Source organism: Ictalurus punctatus, chromosome 27 (genome assembly GCF_001660625.3).
Source record: "Ictalurus punctatus breed USDA103 chromosome 27, Coco_2.0, whole genome shotgun sequence".
Lineage (NCBI taxonomy): Eukaryota > Metazoa > Chordata > Actinopteri > Siluriformes > Ictaluridae > Ictalurus > Ictalurus punctatus.
Genome location: NC_030442.2, coordinates 8,095,855 through 8,117,776, shown reverse-complemented (window position 1 = coordinate 8,117,776; position 21,922 = coordinate 8,095,855). Strand labels below are relative to the sequence as shown.

The window sequence follows — 21,922 nt, the reverse complement described above, 5'->3', positions numbered from 1 at the left end:
GTACATGGCTGCTGCTTACTGGAGATCGTTTTAACTGCCATAACATGACTAGCAAAGCGAGCTCCATGAAGTCATGGTTTGCCGAGTTTGGAGTGGAAGAAACTGAGTGATCTGCACCGAGCCCTGACCTCAACCCCACTGAACAGGGCAACGGTAGCGCAGTGGTTCGGAAGGTTGTGTGTTCAAATCCGAGCACTGCCAATCTGACTAGGTCCCAGACCTCCTCACCTAATGTCAGTAACCTCACTAATACCAAGAGTGGAGGTTATTATAACAACAAAGGGGGACTAACTCTAGAATGAGCCCAAACGAGTGTGGTGGTCAGGTGACCACAAACCTTTGTACTTAAAATTGTGGATTATTATGAAATATAAATATTATTGTTTTTAATAATGATTTTCAAAACAAGTATTCGGCTACTCCAATGAGAATGAGAAAATCTGTAATAAGCCGTTTGTCCCAGCAGTACTAAAACCAAATCATCTCTGCTCTTGCGCACAATTACCTGAAAATAAAGCTTTGCTGTTTATCTAGTTCTGCTCATGGTGGAATATCTTCTACCTCTATCGCAATAAGAAATAACTAACTAAGAATTAACCAAGATAATGTTCACACATGTACAGTTATAAAAGCATAACTGGAATTAATCTTAGGGATCTTGTTGAATGTTAAGATAATACAATATAAATCTCAGTATGTCGTTCTGAGAGCACTGTGGGCATCGTTAACATTTTGATATCGCCGACCACACCCTCTATTACTCACTGCTGATTGGACTAGAGCTGCAACAACTGATCAACAAATTTGCTAATAGAAATGTTTTTTAAAAAAAGAAAAAAAAAAGAAAAAAAAAGAAACTAATTAATTATTGATTATTTGGACTGTGTTATGAAGCATGCAGTCACTTGTACTAAAAACACATACGACTGAAATGACCTATTGTAGGTTACAACAGAGAACAACCTCTTTACATTATGCTACACTCTGGAAATAAACAGTGCTTTCATGTGAGTGATATTTTAATTTTTAATTTTTTGTTTGTGGGAATGCGAGAAACAGTGGAAGCTCAATGTGCCTGGTTGAACATGCTTATTAACCATCATGTATTGACTTGTTCTTCCTTAACCAGTTTTATAGCTGTAATCACACATTTATGGTCATGTATTAATCTACCTCTCCTATAATATTCCCATGTGCTAATTGGACCAAGACAACAGTACTTTCTGTACTCAAAGAGCTGAAACATAGTTTCAAATGAATGATCAGTTTATGAGGCTAACCTTTGTTCATTTCAAAGCTCACGTCAGGAAGTATTTGCATAATGCAGTATTGGGCAGTAAGCAGATTAAATGATTATCAAAATAATCTTTAGCTGCAGCCATAGACAATAAAATGCTAAACATTTGGCACAAAAATACATTTTAGATCAAATACGAATCAAAAACTGTTCTGGTAGACTGACTTTTTTTTTTAAATGTGGTAATACAACTGGAAGAACATCTTTAAAAAGTCTTCAATTATGATATTTTTTGCCAAAATGCTCAGACGAGAATGATGTTTCATGGCTGGACAAATAAATTCATTACAGAGAGAAAAATGGTAGTTAATGGTAATTTAACCCGAATGTATGACGCGTTAGTTAGATAATGGACCAAAACACACCGATTCTCTAATTTATCCTAATGGAAAGTAGCGATAAACCTTTACAGTAACACAGTGCACCAATAAATAAATCACAGTACCAACAAAACAAACGGGCTGGATCATGTTTAAAAATTTTCAGTAGAAAACAACAACAATAATGAGCATGATTTTTTTACTCTCTAGCAGACAGACAGGAAAAACAAAGCTTTCTTTTACCACCAGCTTTTTACAAAACTACTGAATCACACATCCACCAGGAAATGACAGTTAAAAAAAATCTGTTTGTCCCAAGATCACGGGCTAGTGTTTTGACCACCAACACTTCAAACAAGTGAATATTAACATATATTGCTTCGGTTTGTACGCTGAACTTTAAACACGACAATTCACATACTTTTTTTTTTTCCCCTGACCCATTTAATTTTTTTATTTTTTTGCCACAGAGTGAAATACTTCTTGATGTTGACATTGCACAAATGACAACATGGGCAACCTTGACCTAATTCTGACCGAGGAAAATCCCTGGCTCAGTATTGTTATTGCAGACACTTTTGCACAGCTTTTGTGAGGAGGCTAACTAGGCCTCAATGGCAATGGTGGCTCGATGGTTAAGGCTCTGGATTACTGATCAGAAGGTTGTGGATTCAAGCTCCAGAACTGCTCAGCAAGGCCCTTAACCCTCTCTGCTCCAGGGGTGCTGTAACATGGCTGACCCTGTGCTCTGACCCTGAGCTCCTTACAAGTTGGGATATGCAAAGGAAAGAATTTCACTGTGCTGTAATGTATATATGACAAAGGCTTCTGCTTGTACTTTTCCCAGTGCAAAGCCAGTATAAGAACGCCTATCGTCCAAGGTATCATTGTCTTCACCATATAAGAATCCAATGGAAGTGTAACAGAAATAAGACTCTTTGCAGTAACGCATCATGAAAATATCATAAATGATGCTACAAAGTATCAAACGTATACCCAAACAGAGCTGCACAAGCTATCGGAAAAAATTCAATACATTGTCAATACTATAAAGTTCGATACTTTTGATGCTGCCTTTCAACAGGCCAACACTAATCTGACATTGTATTTTGCCTATAGGAAAATTAAGTCCGCTAATTTGACTCGGATGGCTGAGATGGGCAGTGGCTCCAGACAACAAACGCGCAGATAGAAAAAACAAGCTTCACAACTAATTTTTGAGTAAAACCGACATATAGGACTGGGACATTACTCTAACAGCTGTAACTAACATTTCTGTCCATGATCTTTGAAGGAATGTATGGCATTAATGCTCACACAACAGCAACTTAGCAACAGCAACGTCAATTAGAAGGAAAGAAGGAAATCTGGGTGCATTTGAATTTTGGTGTGTGTGTATCCACACTTCGATTTATTTATTTATTTAGGCCCAAGTATTGTTTTGGTACAGAGGATCACGACACCTGGTATTGGTATTGTGACAAACCTCACACATAAGGCAACGGGTATTCACCATGCTGTGCCTAGATCATCCAGCAGTCAGACCCGGTGAATATCAATCTCAATCAGTGACATTTGTTCCAGCAAAAATGTGACAATCTTTTAAGCTCAGAATAGTTAGTCTAGTTACAGCCTCCACAAGCATAAACGGGTCCAGTCCATGTGGCACGAGACACCGGTGACAACAGAACTGCAGTGATCATCTAAAGATTGACAATGTGACTATGTTGTTAGGAGCGAGGATGAGGCACAGGCCATTTCTGGCAGCAGTGAGTGGGATAACACAATAAAGTTGCTGGAAATTATTCTGGGGTCCACAAACAGGCACTCAATATCAATAACAATAATGAGTCATGGTTTGGATCAGTGAAGGGACAGAGAGAATAATTAAAACAAGACATATAAAAGTGAAAAGCTTTAGGGAAAGCTTCAAGATAAGGCACTTTTACCTTGCCTTTCCTATTAATTTAAATAATAGTTTAGGATGCGAGTAAATGCGGAGCATAAGTGATGAGGGGTGGAGTATAGGGCTGGGCAACATTGAAGAAAAAAAAAGAAAAAAGAAGAAAGACTTTTTTTCAACTTTATGAACGAAAATTAAGCAATTTATTATTTTTTTTTATTATTAATTGGAATGGACTTTGAAAAAATAGTAACATCTATAGCAAATGTACCATTTTATAGCATTTACTTTTTTTTTTTTCCTCGACAGAGTAAAAAGGGACCATGTCTTTCCTGATATCAAATTCCAAATTCGCAACCGAGAGTCAACTTGGGGTATTCTTCTCATATCTGAGTTCTTTGCCTGTTTAGAGTGTGACATCAGATCAGTGTGGTAGTGCACAGCATCAGAAATAAACAAATTAAAACTTCTTACCTTTAAATGAGTTAGATTGTATATACAAGTGTTAGCTTTAGCTTAATCAACCTACAGACATATTCGTTTGTTAAATCTAAAACACTCAAACAGTTCGCTGTTTGAGAAAGAAAACACACATCACTCATCCGAGTTAGCTGCCTAGCTTGTTGCTAACAAAATATGAACATGGGGGCTACCACAAGTTTACCACTTCGTCTGCTGGATGTGCCGACGTTGAAAATGACGTGAATCTGACCGGCGAATTACTACTTACAACGTAATGCATTATAGTTTACATAAATTGTTCATCTGACTTTCAATCCAAATCAGGAGATCTCATTCCAAATCTCTGAAGTGATATTTGAACCTTTTGCTATGAGCTCAGTGCTCGGTGAAGTGCTGCCTGTTTATCCTGCACCCTTTTTTATCCTAAATGCACAATGTTTGAGAGCACTGCAGGCTGAAGTAGCGAAGGCACAACAAAGTCTCCACTTCGCGGAGACTGAAGAGAGCCAGACTACCACCTCCCATCCTCTCCACCTTCTACAGAGGCACTGTGGAGAGCGTCCTGGACAGCTGCATCTCTGTGTGGTTTGGGAACTGCAACGCATCTGAACGCAGGATCCTACAATGCGTGGTGAGGACAGCCGAGAAGATCGAAGGGGTTTCTCTGCCCGTCGTCCACGACATCTTCCTGACACGCACACAGAGCCATCTCCATTATGGAGGACCCCTCACACCCTTCACAGACTGTCTGTACTGCTGCCATCAGGCAGAAAATTTCACAGCATCAAAACCAAAATCACAAGGTTCTGCAACAGCAACAGTTCTGCAACAGCTTTCCCCTCCAAGCTATCAGACATAGATGCCTAAACACCTGCAGCCATCCACCACATCAACTAATATACATCTCGTAATTATTTCTGTTTCCCTTACTCCCGTACTTTTAGTCCATAACATGGACTAAATTCATTGTTCCACTCCAGCTGCTCTTATCTGCTTAAATATCTAAATTCATGCAAAATTCATGCAAATATGTTTACAGCCGGTGTGCACACAGCACCTTAAATGCCTTGTAATACTATTGTGCCTTATGTGTCTTACATATGTTGTCTTGGTACATTGCACGTTTTCATGCCCCCCCCGTTGCATTTTGTTTCTTTCTTTGTTTTTTTAGTACCTTATTCCGAAAGAAAGAATATTTCGTTCAGCTGTATATGGATAAACGTATGTGGATGAATGACAAAGTTAACTTGAAGGCTCTATGAGGTGTTTATCATGTGAAGACGGTTGTTTTTCCTTCGCGTTTGTTTAAACTCTTAAATAGCATTTATGAATGTTTTCATAAAAAATTTAAATATGCATATATAAACATGCACAAGCTTGAATAGAACATTTTGAAAATCGCCTTCAAACAGTAATTCGAATTAACCAAATTAATCGTTAAAAAACACTATGTCAAGAACAATACTAAATCTAATGAGCAAAATACTTAACATTAGAAACTTCAACTACATGAACAAGAAAAAGCTTTTTACATCTACATAAAATAGAAGATGACGCAGGTATGAAAATACAGAATGATGGCTTTGTTAAGAAAAGCATGCGACCACTTATGTGTTTGGGAGTGTCAACACAACACGGATACAGGTAGGGCTCTTAAGAATGATGCGATCAGCACCAGGTACGTCAATATCATCCACAACACTAGTAGGTACATCTTTAACTCCAAAATTTAGGGCACAACCGTATGGCAGTGTTTTTACAGCTTACAGAACTATTCGGACAGGATAAGATTTCTGGACACACGTCTGTTAAGTAATGTTATCAGAGCATGTCTGTAGCGATTATGATCAATTTGCATGGGATAATTGATCTCTGTAAAATCACACAGATGGGAGAGTATTCATGAAGTATGCATGGTGGTAACCAAAAATTCCTTGTGTTCTACATTCACATAATTTTAATACGAACTGATTGTTTTGACCTTTATTATAATCACTATCGTAACTGGGTCACATAAGTTATGGAGTGTCTTCATAATGGAGTATAACAATTTATTTCTTTTTTTTTTATATACATAGATTTTTTTAAGAAACCTGTGTTTTGTTTGCAATTGTTTGATATCCATGAGAGCAGAGTATTTGTTGTGTTTTTTTTTTTTTAAAGAAAAGATCAAAAGGTTAAACAATAAAGACGATTTTTTCACAGCCTTCTTTGCTCATATTTACCAAGGGTGCCAATATTAGTGGAGGGCACTGTAATCTTTCCATACTTGTAGATGTGTAGTCTGTAAAAACCACCTACATAACAAATTCAGATGTAACTAGAATCCCAGACATACTTCAGTAATAATTACATTACCCCACCACCTCATATAAAACTAATCCAGTCCAAATATGGCTTTATTAGGTCAGCTTGTCTAGTTAGCAGCCTTCATTACCTCAGCTCACCAGATTAATGCCATGGCTGGTGTTAGCTTTTGCTCAGTTAATAATATAAACCCTACGCCATGGCTTGTCACGGAGCTACAGATACAGCTAAACTGTTATCTTTGAGAGGACGCAATGCACCCGCTATTAGTGTTATTACATTTCTACCCAAAGTTATTTACCAATAAGCTAGGGTATAAATGTGTTTACTGCTTTCAAATGTCACATTTTATGATGATTAACCCTTTAGCCAGAGAACCTTTTCCCCATGCCTGAAGGATAGTGAGAATGACCAAGGGATTCTCTGAAGCGGTCTTGTCAAAAAGACACAATGGCCTTGCTCGATCTTTAATGTTAAAAGAAGAACAGAGCAGTCAGCTGGAAAGAGAGGGAGGCCTGGGAAGTGAGGGGAAGAAACACATTAGCTCTGACTGAGCTTGACCTTGTAGTCCAAGGCAACAGCTGAAAGATCCACGAATGCCTACACACAAGTGGAGCCTGTCTGCTTCATATCAAGGCCCAGATGTACATTCTCACACAGCCCCCACTTTTGAGTCCTACACTGGGACCAGACACAAATCACCACCATGTTAAAGGATACATACAATGTACGGCAACTAATGATCATTTTTTGTTTTTATTTTTCCTGGCTAAGAGTTTATTCTCAAAAACTGCAGACTTCGTGCTGCAAAGAATGCTGACGCTTAAACACTCCGGAAAGCACACCGAGACTACAGCTACACTGGAATACTCCATACAAAGGGAAAAATCACAAGGTGTTCGAAGTAACAAGACAAAAGTTTAAGAGCTCACCTGTAGGCATCTCCTACAATTTCTACCTCACTGTCGGTGGAAGTGACATTGATCTCCTCACTAGCTGGAACCGGAGGTGCAGGAGTAGCTTCGATCACCACCACATCTTCATCCAGTGCACCTGTTACACACACACACAAAAAAAAACAACTTACAATAAGAAGACAATATTGACTATTGTGTTGTTCTCAACTATGTATTCAAGTGTTTTATGGTGCTGCAAGTCACACATCATGTCAATACAATTTTTTTTTTTCCAATAACAATTATCCATTTGATAGTGTTCTGAAGAAGGTGTGTGGCTCGAGCTGTACAAGTCCATCAATAATGGCAAGTCTGATGTAAAGTCTGTCAATAACGGCCAGAAAATCTAATACTAAATGTACATTTAGGCTTTCTGTACGTCAAGAATAGTACAAAATAATTTCCCCAAAATTTGGTCTTGATTAACTGACACACAGCAGTGAGTTGCCTTTGCAGGACAGTGTTCAAGCGAGTGAAAATGCTTAGTCATCTACATGATAGACTGATGGTGTTTCTATTAAAGTGTGTCCACTAAATTAACATATTGCAAGCAAATATAATGTTTGTTTTTTTTTTGCCTTGAATCATATTTAGTAATGAGCAATGTAATATTTTTGAATGATTCTATGATTACTGTCCAAAAATATGTGCTCAGTGATCAGATTAGTAAGTCACCATGTAGAAACGAAACAAAAATGAAGCAAATTGCAACATAAAGCAGAAGGCAAAGCAAATGTTGGGCAGATCTGCTCTTTAAAAAAATGAATGCTCTCTGTCTGATTACATCCAGCTAAAATATAGGAACAATAAACATTTATGTTTTAATATACATCTTTGTTTACTGTTAGGACAACCATATTTGAAAAGAAGCACCATATTTGTGTGACAGTTTTATTTCAAGATCACACAACTGAGAACCCTCAAGATTTTCTCAAACACCAAGAGAACGCCTCACAAACACCACCGGGTACGTGATCGTCGTCTGCCCTCCTTTCCTCACCCTTTCTCTTGCACACAATTTAATTTGCTTTACACTCGGTTGTGCCTGGTTTAAGCTCCGCCATAAAGTCAGCGTGTGTTCGGTCCCAGAGTGCAAATGTAGGTCATGCTTAAGCTGCAGTCCAGTGTTTGCAGATGCTTGTGTTTTTTTGTTGTGCTATCCCTGGCTTCTGATTGGCTGCCTGTCCTGCCTTTTTTCTCCCATGAGAATTTTCAGGGGGTTTTCAAGTTACATGCTGCATTTGTGGGACGCAACACTGCAAGCTCTTTTAAGTCAATTAGGTTTTAATATACATGAGTGAGTGAGTGAGTGAGTGAGTGAGTGAGTGAGAGAGAGAGAGAGAGTGTGAGAGAGTGAGTGAGAGAGTGATTTGTCTTGAAAGAAAGGCTGGGTAATATGAATATATAATACTGTGGAAAAGTACATTACAATAAACATCACTGAGAATATGACCGTAGTGTTCACAGTAAAAACTCACTGGCTAAACATTAAACTTTATCTCATTAAATCAATGGTTTCATATTTTTCTAATGTTACTTGGTTACTCTTTCTAAAATCATCCAATATTTAAAAAAAAAAAATTATAAACCTTTAGCTTTTCATATGAAATTTGTGGAAACACATTTATCTGATCTCAAAATTATGTAAGGATTCACCATTTTAAAAGTAATTAATAAAGTGGCTTTAAGGTGGCCTTAGAAATGACAAACCTAAAAATCTAAGTCCTTTTGATTTGCCTTGTGATTTTGTTTTAAAGTGCACCCATTATGGTTTTTCAGATATTACGTTTCATGTAGCGTGTTATAGCGCTGAACGTAAAAAGTCTGCAAAGTTTCAAAAATCACAGTGCACCACAAACGGAGTTATTGACACCCAAAATAAAGAACTGAATCTGAACAGCTGAATCGAGTCAGCAGTAATTCCAGACTTACTTCCTTTACTAACCTACGTAGGTTTATAACAAAGGAAAAACGCCTCTCCTCTTCATTGGCTGCTCGAACTTTGACCCGCCCTCAAACACGTCTTTAATTTATCTATTCATTTTCATATGGTTCATTTACATGTGATTCATTTTCATGAGATTCATATTGAAGTGATACATTTTCATGTGACTCATTTACTAATTTGCTTCTCTTTAAATCCAGTTTTAGACTGTGACATTACATGTGTTTGACTTAATTTGCCCTCGACCAGTAAACAGCATATACTATCGGTTAGTACAATACAGAAAGTGTGCCATTTGAGACGATACTACCCTTTTAAAATTCATACACTAGACGGCAGAGTGTATAGCATAAGTGTATAGTTTAAGTGCAGTGTATAGTATATAGTTTAAGTGTATAATGGATAGTTTAAGTGTATAGTTTAAGTGTAAAGTGTATAGCATAATTGTATAGTGAATAGTTTAAGTGTAGTGTACAGTAAAAGTGCATAAATGTCATTTGGGACATAACTAGTAACACTGCAAATTGTTCACTCTGTGGCAGAATGAGAATAAATGTAAATCAATTCAGCAGCTTAAATTTTAGATTCAAGTTTTGAAGAAACTGGACCGCTCCACCACAAGTAATGGTATATTTTTGCCACAACAACCAATCTGTCTTGAAAGCATTTAAACAGAAAAACAAATTAAGCAAAGTCAAAGAAATCACTGCTTTAAAAGGAACCTCGACTATGAAGACTTGTAGGCCTTAACACGCAGTAATTGCCCTCTCCTACTAAAATACGTCGTCAGAAACCCATCAAATATGTTCAATACTTTAAAATATGTATTAAATATTACGGATTTTTAATCTACGGAAGCCACCATTACGTGACATGCGCAATGCTTCTGATGTACATTTTGAGTAACAGCTTATGTTACGCTCGGGTTCAAATTGAAAAGGCTGAAGACATGTTCATATCGCTGTAGGGTCGCTGGAGAATCAAGACCATTGCAACCATTTCACGTCACTACCCAGAATGCATTGCGACATAAACAGTAATGGCGGCGTATGAGTGCAAGGATTTATTATTTTTTTAAAACTGACATCTAGAGTGTTTTTGTGTAGCGGATTTATATAGCAGATATCAGCGTTAATCTAATAAGCCATACAAGTCTTTATAGTCGGGGTTCTCTTTAAGAAATCGCCTGGCTTTTGAATGTGCTTTACCAAATTTATGAGTGTACTGAGGTAGAAGTGTGTGACTCTAGCGAGTACCAGCATCCTCCTGGGTGTGTTGTTAGGGAAGTGAACCCTACTGAGTGCTGCTGCTTAGCACCTTCGCCTCTCCTCGGTAAGAGAAGCAAACACCATGCTGCTATGATGTCTGCATCACGCTGCTTTAACAGAAAATACATTGCCAGCACATTTGGTGCTATTTGCACAGCTGATGGAGTTCTTCTCCTGGCAAATCCGCATCTGCTAAAAATAATAGTTCACACTTTTTAGATGTAGAAAACTGATACTGTACTTTTGTTTCTCTCCTTCTAGGAGGTAGAAGCAGAAGCAGTGTCAACGTGAGTGGCATTATTATGCACACTCGTTAGTTACCTTATTTACATAAAGAAGATTTAAAACAGATATCCAGTGTTTCCCACAGGATTTTGTGAGACTGTGATGGGTGGACCTCTGACCCTCTAGGAGGCATGCTTATGGGTGGGACGCCGCAGTCTAGGCAATTAACGCGGAAGCACTGGATATTTCCTAGCCATCACTCCAGAGCCAAAAGTTCCCTGTACATCGGGTTTCCGAATCGAAGTGTAAAGTGTTCAGCGATTTCATGCACAGCGACATTAACAAACTGACGAGCTCGATCTCTCTTAGAACCCTCTGCTGTCGTTGTGATTACTGTTATGAGCTGCATCTCAAATCAAAAACTCTGACATTAAATTCAAAAGTACTAATCTAGAAAATCCAGAAGATTGGTACACATACATTTCAATAGGTTTGAAGGCGACATGAGAGTTGTTGTTTTTTTTTATTCAAACACTAACTGGAACAGGAAAATCGATTTGTGTTGGTACTCAATAATAGGCTATAATAGTACACAAGTATGTGCCTTGAGATATGCCAGTACATTTAGCAGATGTGGCTGGACAACACAATATTTCCATTTGTACTGCTTAACTACAATAATGCCACATGTCAAAATAGTGGGAAATAATAAATAAAATAGCACATCATTTAAACGTGGCTTGTCTGAAAGTGACTCCCATGGGGTCATAACCTGTAATTTGGGAACCCCTGCTGTATTTAATCATTTTGCATTCATCTAATCCAATATGCCTATGTGTTACAGCTTCTACAGCGGACATGCTACTTCAGTAGTAATAATAGTCTTGCATCTCATGTGGTAAATGAACTACCATTAGCCTTGCGCTTACATAAATCCAACAGCCATGAACCAGAAAACTAAGGAGGACAAAAACCAGACTAGCCCAACACAATGAGGGCCTGGGTCTTTCTTTACAGTGATGCCAAGATGAACAGTTTTGATCCTTTGTATTTTTAATATTTCAGCTTGGAGGATGGGAAGTGAGATCAGCATCAGCCCTCTAGGATCAGGGTGTGGGGTAAAAAGGGAAAAGCCCCAGAGCTCAGAGGAGCTGCTCTGGTGTGCTGCAGTCTTCTCCGCCCACCTACTTCCCATAGAGTAGAAATTAACACTGACCAAATGCAAGAGTGAGTGAGTGAGTAAGACAGGGAGCAAGAGAGACTCAACTTTCCCCTAATCCTCCTGCTCTTCATGAACATTTCCAACTTATGTTTGAAGCCCTAAACCACATCAGCCATAAAAGGGCATAAAATTAACTATACAAACTCTAACACTCCTTTCCAGCACCACAGCTGGTGGTACAGGCATTTCTGCTTCGACACATCTCTGTGTTTCGTCGTCTCAAAGCAGCAGGTACGTGTTTGCATGATGTCACAGCACACACAATTAACATCTAGAAACAGGAAGGACATCAGTGTCATAGCAGGTTGTGCCTCGGCAATGTGAAAACAAAATTATTGCAATAAATGTTTCCGAAGAACAGCATGTCCTTACACATAGGTTACATGAAAGAGGAACTGGATAAAGGCTTACCAGCCCTGCTAATTTTTTGACGTTGGTTGCTTGTGATTTGGTTGCTAGTAGAAAATGCTGAAAAACTGTGCTGCATTATCGGTTAATGCTCCAGCTACTGTATGGAAAAAAAAGTTGTCCGTTTCATCTTCGATGGAAAGAAAGAACCTAGTTGTGGTTACAGTGCCAATGTGTCTAATACTTGCTTATCAGATAACGCTGTGTGAGTCAGACGTGAGAGACGGCATGGGCACTCTGACGTGTGTAAATTCACTGAATAGTTACAGTTGTCAGAAGAGCTCCTCAAAGTTCTCCTCATGCTTTCATTCTACACCCACCCACCCACCCACCCACCCACCCACACACACACACACACACACACACACACCCCTAATTAAACCCGGAGCATCATTTACAGATTGTTTGCACAGAGGTAGACAAATCAGTAGCCAGGATGCACAGAACAAGTTGATTCTGTGTATGTGCTATTCGTTTTTTATTCCTAGTTGAACAGGCAAAGAAGAGAACAGCACAGCTCATAGCTGAGGCCTTGTTTACACTAGTGCCTTTTCGTTTTAAACCACATAACTGTCGCTACGGTTACGCCTGTCATCTACACTACTCTGGCGTTTTCCACCCTCGAAAACGGAGACTTTTGGAAACGCTGAAGACCCCGTTTTAGTTTGAAAAATCCGGGCACTGTTGAAAATGAAGACGTGGCTCCGCCCACGATCACCCCCGATTGGCTCTTCTGGATCATCGCATATCCTTCCATGATTCGTCAAACCCCTACCATACGACCATTACACTACCTTGATCATATACACAACAACACGGAGACTGATCCGCAAGCTTTGCTGGCTTTGTCGTCATTCTTAGCAGCCACTGTGCAGATAAATTCTGTATTTTATAAAACTGCGGCTGCTACATGCACAAGAGGCGAGCTATGATTACAGAAATCGGCCACAAATCTCATTTCAAGAGGAGCAAATCCTACGTGGAACACCGGTTTTGAGTTAGACCGGGAAGAACTAGTGCCTGGTATGTCACCGTATTTGTTTTTACAAGTCTCCCAGTCTACATTTTCGACCCCCATGGCTGCCTTGTAGTCATTTGTTACTTTAAGTAACAATTGCACTTCATCATTTGTCCACACAAAGACATCCTTGCTTTTCCTCACCGTCATGCTCACTGCTGTGCCTGCCGGTGACTAGCAATCAACTTCCTGTTTACACTTCTATGCACATGCCCAGTCTGCATGAATGGTCATGTGACATGCGTATTCGGTCGTGTAGTGTGGACGGAGATCGTTTCCGAAACACAGCGGGAAAACGCCAGTGTGAACTACCTTCGTTTTCATTTTAAATGCGTACACGTGGCCTGAAACGTTCACCACGACAACATGGGGACATGATGTAGAAAGGCGTTAAACTTCATCAGGAGAGAATAAGGACTACTGCTATATCCCCAGATACAATAGTATACTCATTCGCTTCCCTTACTCTGTATTAATGCACTTAACTAGCTGGCCATAAGTTATTAGTTACCATTTTTAACCTAGTTAGTTGGGTTTCTGTGCAACCAAAATACGGGACTGGGCAGCACACTTGCTAATGCATGCATCATTTTCTCCACCCCTGATGCTGTACCATTTTGTTTGTATTTCTCAACAGGCAGTTATGCATATCATAAATCGTGCAGAATACTACACAAGTATGGGATGCGAGTTGAGCATCAGAAATGCAAAGAATTCATTAACTATATCAAATTTTCAATAAACTAAAGGTATCGGTAACATTTCTGTAGTGAACACTGCCTGAGATGATCTCAGTAGTTCATGTCCTTAGAGAATACAGACGTGGTCAGGTTTAGTGTTTCTGCCACACAAGTTGTATAAGTGTTCTGGGCTCCAATCTCAGTGAAGGCTGTTTACTGTATCTCACAGGCTCTCATTAGGAGACATCTGAAAACTGTAAAGAATCTCAACACCCAAGTTCTTGGTTGGCAGCAGCTTGGTCTTTCATATAGACAGGAACAGATATGCAGAAAGGTGTTAACTGTTAAAGCATGTTACATTCTTGAGGCCTACATCAGAGCGGCTTCATAATGTCATCTAGACACGAGACTTTCCACACATCTTCTCAGGTCTTAAAGGGCGTGTGCTGTGCCTGTTTAAGGGTGCGCTGGGTGCAAACCACAGCACAAGTCATGGTTAAGTAAGATCTCACAGTACTATAGTCAAATAACAGCAGGGAGACTAGTGGGAGAATAGATGCTATTGCTTAACAGGAAACATGCGCAAATGTACTCGTTCACACACGCGCACACACACACGTGAGGATTATGAAGACTTCGCGCATGCAGTTTTTTTCCATTCCATTATGCCATGACTTTCTTTGAAAGTAGAAGCAATCACGCAAAATATAATCATAAGCACAGAATTGAACTCTGGCTTCTGAGGTTTGTAAAGAGATGCATAAAACAGGACTAAATGTAAAACAACTTTCAGAAGAAATATAAAAGGTCAGGAAAAATTGTAAAGACTCTTCAGCACCGCTGGTTATGTTATAACGGGCAGACCAAGGAGAGCGCGCCGGGTATGCGCCGATATTTTTATAATTTCACATTACAGTGTCAGAGAGCGCACTTCATCTGTCATGCTTTTCAAACTCACACTTCGCTATTCAAATGCTACTCACGCTTATTTGCATATTCGAATGAAAAACAGTCCATTTATAGAAGTTCAAAATTAAAGGCTCAATATGTAAACACTAAACTTATGTACAAGGGGAAACATATTGACAACCTTATTGTCCAAGGAACGGAATAACAGCTCATCAACGTATCAATCATCATTATTGCAACAACCGCTAACACCTTTACTAAAATCACTAAATCGCTTTGCAGGTGTTCTGCGATCATCCTATTAGTGTGCTGTGAACATCGCGAGATGTTTTGTGGGTGTACCATCCAAAAAAGAGGAACACTGCAGGCTTATCTATAATCAGGTCACATCAAGAGTCCACTGATGGAACTTAAGCATACTGCAAGTCATATGGAGATAACTGCAACAGCTCTCTTGCAGCCATACACACGATGGTGTCAAATTTACCAATAGACCGTTACAAAACAGAAGGCAGTGTGGTCTCTATGAAGCCTTTCAAATAGGACAGGCTTTTTCAGACTGCTTAAAAACACAGTCTATCTAGGCCACCTCTTTCTAAAGGGAAAGCAGGGGTAGAGACAATATTCTGGAGAGACCACAGTAACAACATTGTATGTGTTGAATACGGCGATGTATTCTATAAAGGATTAATTGGCGCATGCCTAGTCGATGTCACCAGAACAAAAAGCAGAGAGAGAAAGTGTGTGTGTGTGTGTGTATATGTCTGTATGAGAGCATGAGAGAGAGAGAGAGAGAGAGAGAGAGAGAGAGAGAGAGTGCGAGAGATAGCAAGCACATGATGTGGGTGTCTGAAAGTTGAACTTTATACAGAGTATAGAGTAAAACAGGAGGTCTGTGTGAAAAAGGAATACATGGGGACAAAATCATCCATGCAAACTCTCTGTGTGTGTGTGTGTGTGTGTGTGTGTGTGTGTGTGTCCAATACACTGCACTGTCCACAGAACAGAAACTTCTGGCCTTTTTGACAGCAGTCCCAAACCCAAAATGCTGCGGAGAGGATAAAACTGCACCAGTAGGAATGCTGAAAAAGAAGGCAGTGGTATTTGGGCCCTAATCCTGGTGTGCCACCCTTTAAAATGGAGTCAGAGCTCCTTCTGTTAACTAATGACCTTCAACAGAACACTGCTACATGAACGCTTTTTACACTTACATCACTTAATGATTATTATAAAAATATTTACTTAAATCCAACGCCCATCCGGATTTTAAAAATGTTTTTAAATGGCCCTGTTGGTTCTCAGTCGGTTTGCCGAAATACACATAATGAGGTTGTTTATATTATTATGGGCTCTGAGGCCTCGCAGTCCAAACGTGAACCAGCTGTCAGACTCACTCAAATATTTACTCAATCAATAACACGCATCCATAATCTGTTATACTGATATATACTGTGATTATACAACATACGTAATATTGTTACCATGAAACTCTAAAAATACAGACACCGACATGTGCAGTCTATACGTGTAGACATAAGCGTACAAGTAAGAACCGTATTGATTATTGTGTCAACTGTATCGAACAACAAACATCACTCCGAGAGCAGATTTCTGTGCTGCAAAGGATCTTTGTGGATTCAAATCCAGCCAATAAGAACAGGTACGCAGTTTCCCTTAACACATCGATCATCATAAACTGTGATGAAAGTCAGGCATTTGAAACATTATAACAATGTACCGAATTTAAAGTTACACTATAGGGCATTTATCCAATGCACATTAAAAACAAGAACCAGCCCAACACGGCAGCCTCAGAACTTCAGGAGTTTCGTTTCAGTTTCTTAGGATACACAAACAACCACAGTGACTACAGTGAGAGAGATCGCAAATGACAAACTTGTTCAAGAAAAACATCTTGCATGTTAATTTTATCGATATCTTTATATAGATTAAACCGACGCATTTAAAGTAAGGGGAGACGAGCAGTGATGTATTCGTCTGAAAATCTGGTCTTTACTATTATCATTCCTTTCCAAAAGTAAAACCAGTTTGGCGGATCTTTCATGCTGTCTTGATATAAATAAAGTCATAAATAATTTGAAGGTCAAAATTCCAACGCTTAATAAGGAAGGCGTGGGGCAAAATTACACATGAACTGAGGCCAAACCTTTCTATATGACAGCTGGTTCAGAAAGTCCCTGGCCTTCATTTGCCTCCTCCGCTTGTGCTAGTAATGAGTACGGCAAACAGCTGGATGAGGAAACACTATGGTGTGTGAGAGAGTGTGTCAAGCTGACTACTTCTGAACCACAGCCTGTTCTAACAGCTGCGACGCGTTACCATCAGATCTGCGTTTATGGCACACAAAGAAGTGCTTGAGCGGCTGATAATGTTTTCACAAAGGACAAGGGATGTATATCCAGGCTTGAATCAGACACCATGACAGGCACTTCCCTCTCTTTTAAGAGATACTCCACAGTTACTCTGTTGCGCAGGTCACAGACGGGTATTGACACATTTCCTGCACTGACGAAAAACCGTAGAACCGGTTTACTTCAAACTCCTTTATAACAGAAGTCTAAGGGCAACTGCTGAACTCACAATGAAGAGTAACGTGCACTGCATATCTCTGTAGGTGTTCATAGATTCTACAGTCAGAGATATTTATAAATTAAACTCTAAGCCAGTAAAACTCATCCTTTCACAGATGGCAAGAAAGAACATGGGCTTATGAATTATTAATGTAATGTGGTGGGTCTGAAGGCACATTAATGCCACAAAGTCTCCAGGGAAAGTAACCTGAAGTACTTTTTACTGTAATGCTTTGGTGTTGGAAAGTTGGATATACAGTCCCCTCCGAAAATATCGGAACAGCAAAAAGCAATCCTTTTCTTTTTGCAATACGTTGAATACATTTGGTTTTGACATCAAAAGATGAATGTGAGACGACAGAACCGAATTTCAGCTTACATTTCCTGATATTTATATCTAGATGTGATAAATAACTTAGAACATATCGGAATATGTGACTGACAGGGCTCTTATTGCACAGGAGTGTCCTGTTAAATCGATTGTTTAAACAGTTAATAGCTCTGAATGTCTACTGTTTTTTTTTTTTATTTGATCCCTGGGATTCTCTGTGAAGACTGCATTTCTTGTTAAAAAGGATAAACCAACATGAAGACCAGAGAGCTGTCTATGGGAGAAAAGGAAGCAATTTTGAAGTTTAGAATAGAGGGACAGTCGGTCTGAGTCACTGCACAACAACTGGGCAAATCTCAAACCTAAATGTCTTCGCTGTATAGCAAAAACAAAAGAATTGGTCTTGACGTTCCAATACTTTCAGTGAATACAAAAAGAACAGCTTTGTTATGATATTAACTCATGTCTGCATCATCATAAGACCTTTATTCATAAAGTTTTACTCGATGTTCACACCGGCATTGACACTACGCAATACAGCAGCCAGAAGTAATTTATTACTAACAAAAGCTGGTGGTTTCCAGTGAGAGTAGGCCCAGCAACGGTTTGTGACAAAGTGAGTGAGTGGCACGAGATGTGCAACAGTCAAGTTTTTACTTTATACAAATGAACAGTAATTTAACTTCGACCAGTAGGGGTGAGGTACGATCCCGCACACATTCAGTCCCACCCGATGAACCCGAGTCGGTCGGCGATGCTCTCTGTGCTGCTACAGAACTGAAGTGTTTGATTTACCTAAAATAGAACAGTGTCTGTATTTTCACCCGTCTATTCCAGTCCATTTAAGCTTGACGTCAGAGAATGTGAAGAGCAACACATAACTTCAGGCTCATTCTGAAACTAATAGGAATTGTTGCGCTGCACGGATACATTTTAGACACAAGCGTTTTTCGCCAGATTTTTTTTTTTTTTGGTGGAATGACATTTGACTACTGGTCAAATGTGCGGTTTTATTCGGTGTGTGTTCGCTAGCTAGCTTGTGTAGATATTACATTAACCTAGAGCTCCTAGTGCAACCATGGCAACTGGCAGTTACCTAAAGGTCAGAACACCCAGTAACAACCAGTATAGTGATCAGCGTGTCATAAGGTGAAAATCATCACTCTAAAACAATACAAAATTACAGGTTTTACTTAAATAAGCAGGCATTTCTGTAGCAGTTTACCTGAGGCCACAGTGGTGCTGTTCATCTGACTACCAGCGCTGCTGCTCACTCCCACATACAGCTCATCATCCCCCTCAGTGGAAGAGGATGAGGAAGAGTCAGAGGTCAGCTCCTCACTAGAGCTGCTGCTGCTATGCAAGAGTTCATACTTCCTGCGCGCGATCACCTCCCTCTTCTTCCTCTGCAGCAGCAGACGCTCCTTCTGCTTTGGAGTGCGCTGAGCACCACCTCCATTCCCACCCTTTGCAAATCGCTTCCTATTAAGCTGCCGCCGTGAGCTGAGACACGGTCGTTTCACATGACTGACTTCTGGGTTTTCAAGTCGCGCCCATTTGTGTGACCTGCTGGGACGGGTTCGGTTCAGGAGGGTGCGCGTCGGCCCTGTTCCTCCTCCTGCACTGGCTGATGAGGCTTTAATGTGCTGCTGTTGCCGACCGTCTTCCTCCGAGCTCAAAGTCTCCGAATCGCCAAAGCGCAGGCTGGATGAGGGCGAGGAGGCGCAGTCACTAAATGAGGATTCGGCGTTCCGCTCGTCCTCACTGCGTGCCTCCAGATGGGGTGGAGGAATCGCCGCCTCGCTCAGTCTCCCTTCCTTTAGAGAGCAGTCCGAGGGTCCGGGCTGCTGGCTTTTTCGCTTCTTTCGGGTCCTTTCAGAGTCTCTGCGCCCCCCAGCGTCTCTTAGGGCACGATGTCTCGTCTCGCCACACAGCGCTGTGAAATCTCCTCCAGCCTTACCGATCACATCCACCTCTGAGGGGAAACTTTTAGCCGTCTCCATGGGCTCGGGATTAACCAGAGGCCCTTTCAGCGGGTCCTGTTTGCGGCGTGTGTCGGTCTGGACCTCGCTCTTCATTGCGAGCGGCTGGAAACGATACGAACACAGCAGTTCCTATGTGTCCATCAGCAGGCCAGTGATCCCGCAACTGTGTGAAGGGAAAAAAAGAAGCAAAAGGTGAGGCACGTGTCAAGAACGAACTAGAGAAAAAAAAATTGACAACATCCTGTAAGGGGAAATGGGACAGTAAACTGAAACATGGTGTAAGAAATTACAGACTGCCTCTAAACAGATTCCACTCCAAGGTTCCCAGGTTGAAAAGCTGAAAAAGGCTGAATTATCAAAAGGGACAATTTACCCGAGTCTCAGCAATGTGTGTATAATACCACCTAAAGTGACATTCACTCAGCTATAGCATGGGAGCAGCAGTGGGACATCAAGAACCATCCCTGAACAAAGGGTTACGTGACCGTAATTATTATTCAAAAAGACATGTGTCTAGACAATCCTATCACCTCACCATTTGGGGGTCACACCTGTAACAACATCAGTACTGTGAGAACGGAAAGTGGTCACATCAAATGCTATCCTTAATTTACATTTAGAGTGAAATACATTACGTATATACAGAATAATATGTCTGTGCCGATGTTGTTCGGGGTTCACTTTGACTCCGATGAACCCGAAGTGCTTTATGTCTACGACATCCTCGTCATTTCTTACAATGGGCAGGATCTGACTGTGCTAACCTTACTACACCCGAGTCAGTTAGCATGTTTTCTCCTGTATTTAGAGAACAGTTCGAATCAGTTTCGACTGTAAATAAACTCTTGGCATAGCTCAGACCTTTGTGAAAGAACAGGAATTAAAGTAAGGTCGTCCCAGGCCTCATTATACACGCCGAGAAAACAAACAAGCCCACACCTATCTGCTGGCTAATGCCTTCTGTCCATTATTAATGTAATAAATCAAGGGGAATATACAAGATAATGGAGCCAGGGACATTAAAAGCTTCTGTACCGGCTTTCTTTTAATCTGACAATACACGGACACAGAAAAAGTGCCTCTCACAAAGCCATTTTATAAGGACTGCGCAATATTATTGCACGAGACACAAAAGCTGCTCAACCCTCATAAAGCTCCTCATAGATTTAAAGCATCTATTTACATTTTTAACTAGACAGGAAGTCAATTCTAGGATTGTAGGTTATAAATAAAACAGGGTATTTACAGACATTAAAAGCTATTGTTAACCAAAATGTCATTCCTGTCATCATGGCTAAGAAATTAATTCCACAACGCCACTTCCTGTTCTTTTATCAGTGATTTTCAATCGCGGAAGAATAATCTCATCAGCATAAATGTGATCCCTCCTCTATTCAATATCCATCTAAACCCCATCACCCTTCCCAGAGCAAAAAAAAAACCCCTGAGCCAAATAAACCAGCAAACTCTCTCACAGAGTCGAAGTAGCACAACATTTCCAATGCAGGGCTGCGTTTGCATAAATTATGAAAGCAGCCAGCTGTTTAAAAAGAGGCCCACAGTCCGTCTGTTCATTGCAGTGGTAGCAGTGTTCACCCGATTAGACAATATCCTTCCATAAGAAAAGTAAAAGGTGAAACCTGTTTCAAACTGCCTTGGGCTATAACACTAACCTTGATGTGAGCTTTAAGTCCAGACTAAACTGACCAAATACAATGTAGGTGACATCATGAAAAGTTAACGTATCATCACTGTTGTCATGAACGACATCATCGTTAAATAAATCAACTACGGACATCGGCACAGTAAGATCGTCGATATGAAACGGGTATGTTCTGATAACTGGTTATACAATGTAGGGCTGCACGATTATGGCCAAAATGATAATCACGATTATTATGACCACTATTGAGATCATGATTATTGACTGATTTTAGGGACAGCGTATTTTTACTGCACTTTCACAGTTAAATAGACAGACCGCTGCTTTCACCTCCATGTTGTGCTACATTCCTGCTCACGTACAAATCTTTGCAGCAAATTAGACTGGTCCTTAAAGTGCATCATCTCGTAGAAGCAAAATATCAATAAAATT

The 21,922-nt window shown here is 40.1% G+C and overlaps 1 protein-coding gene across 3 annotated transcripts in view; it reads right to left on the bottom strand.

The window, feature by feature from the left end:
* The window catches only part of rnf111 (ring finger protein 111), a 46,112-nt gene that overhangs the window by 19,750 nt on the left and 4,440 nt on the right, over positions 1-21,922 (bottom strand). For all 3 annotated transcript variants that reach the window (XM_017458524.3, XM_017458526.3, XM_017458525.3), the window contains exons 2-3: positions 19,068-19,990; positions 7,222-7,342 (exon numbers count right to left, since the gene is read on the bottom strand). In XM_017458524.3, coding sequence (XP_017314013.1) covers positions 7,222-7,342; positions 19,068-19,920 — 974 coding nt within the window. In that variant the 5' untranslated portion in view covers positions 19,921-19,990. The remainder of the gene's footprint in view (positions 1-7,221; positions 7,343-19,067; positions 19,991-21,922) is intronic.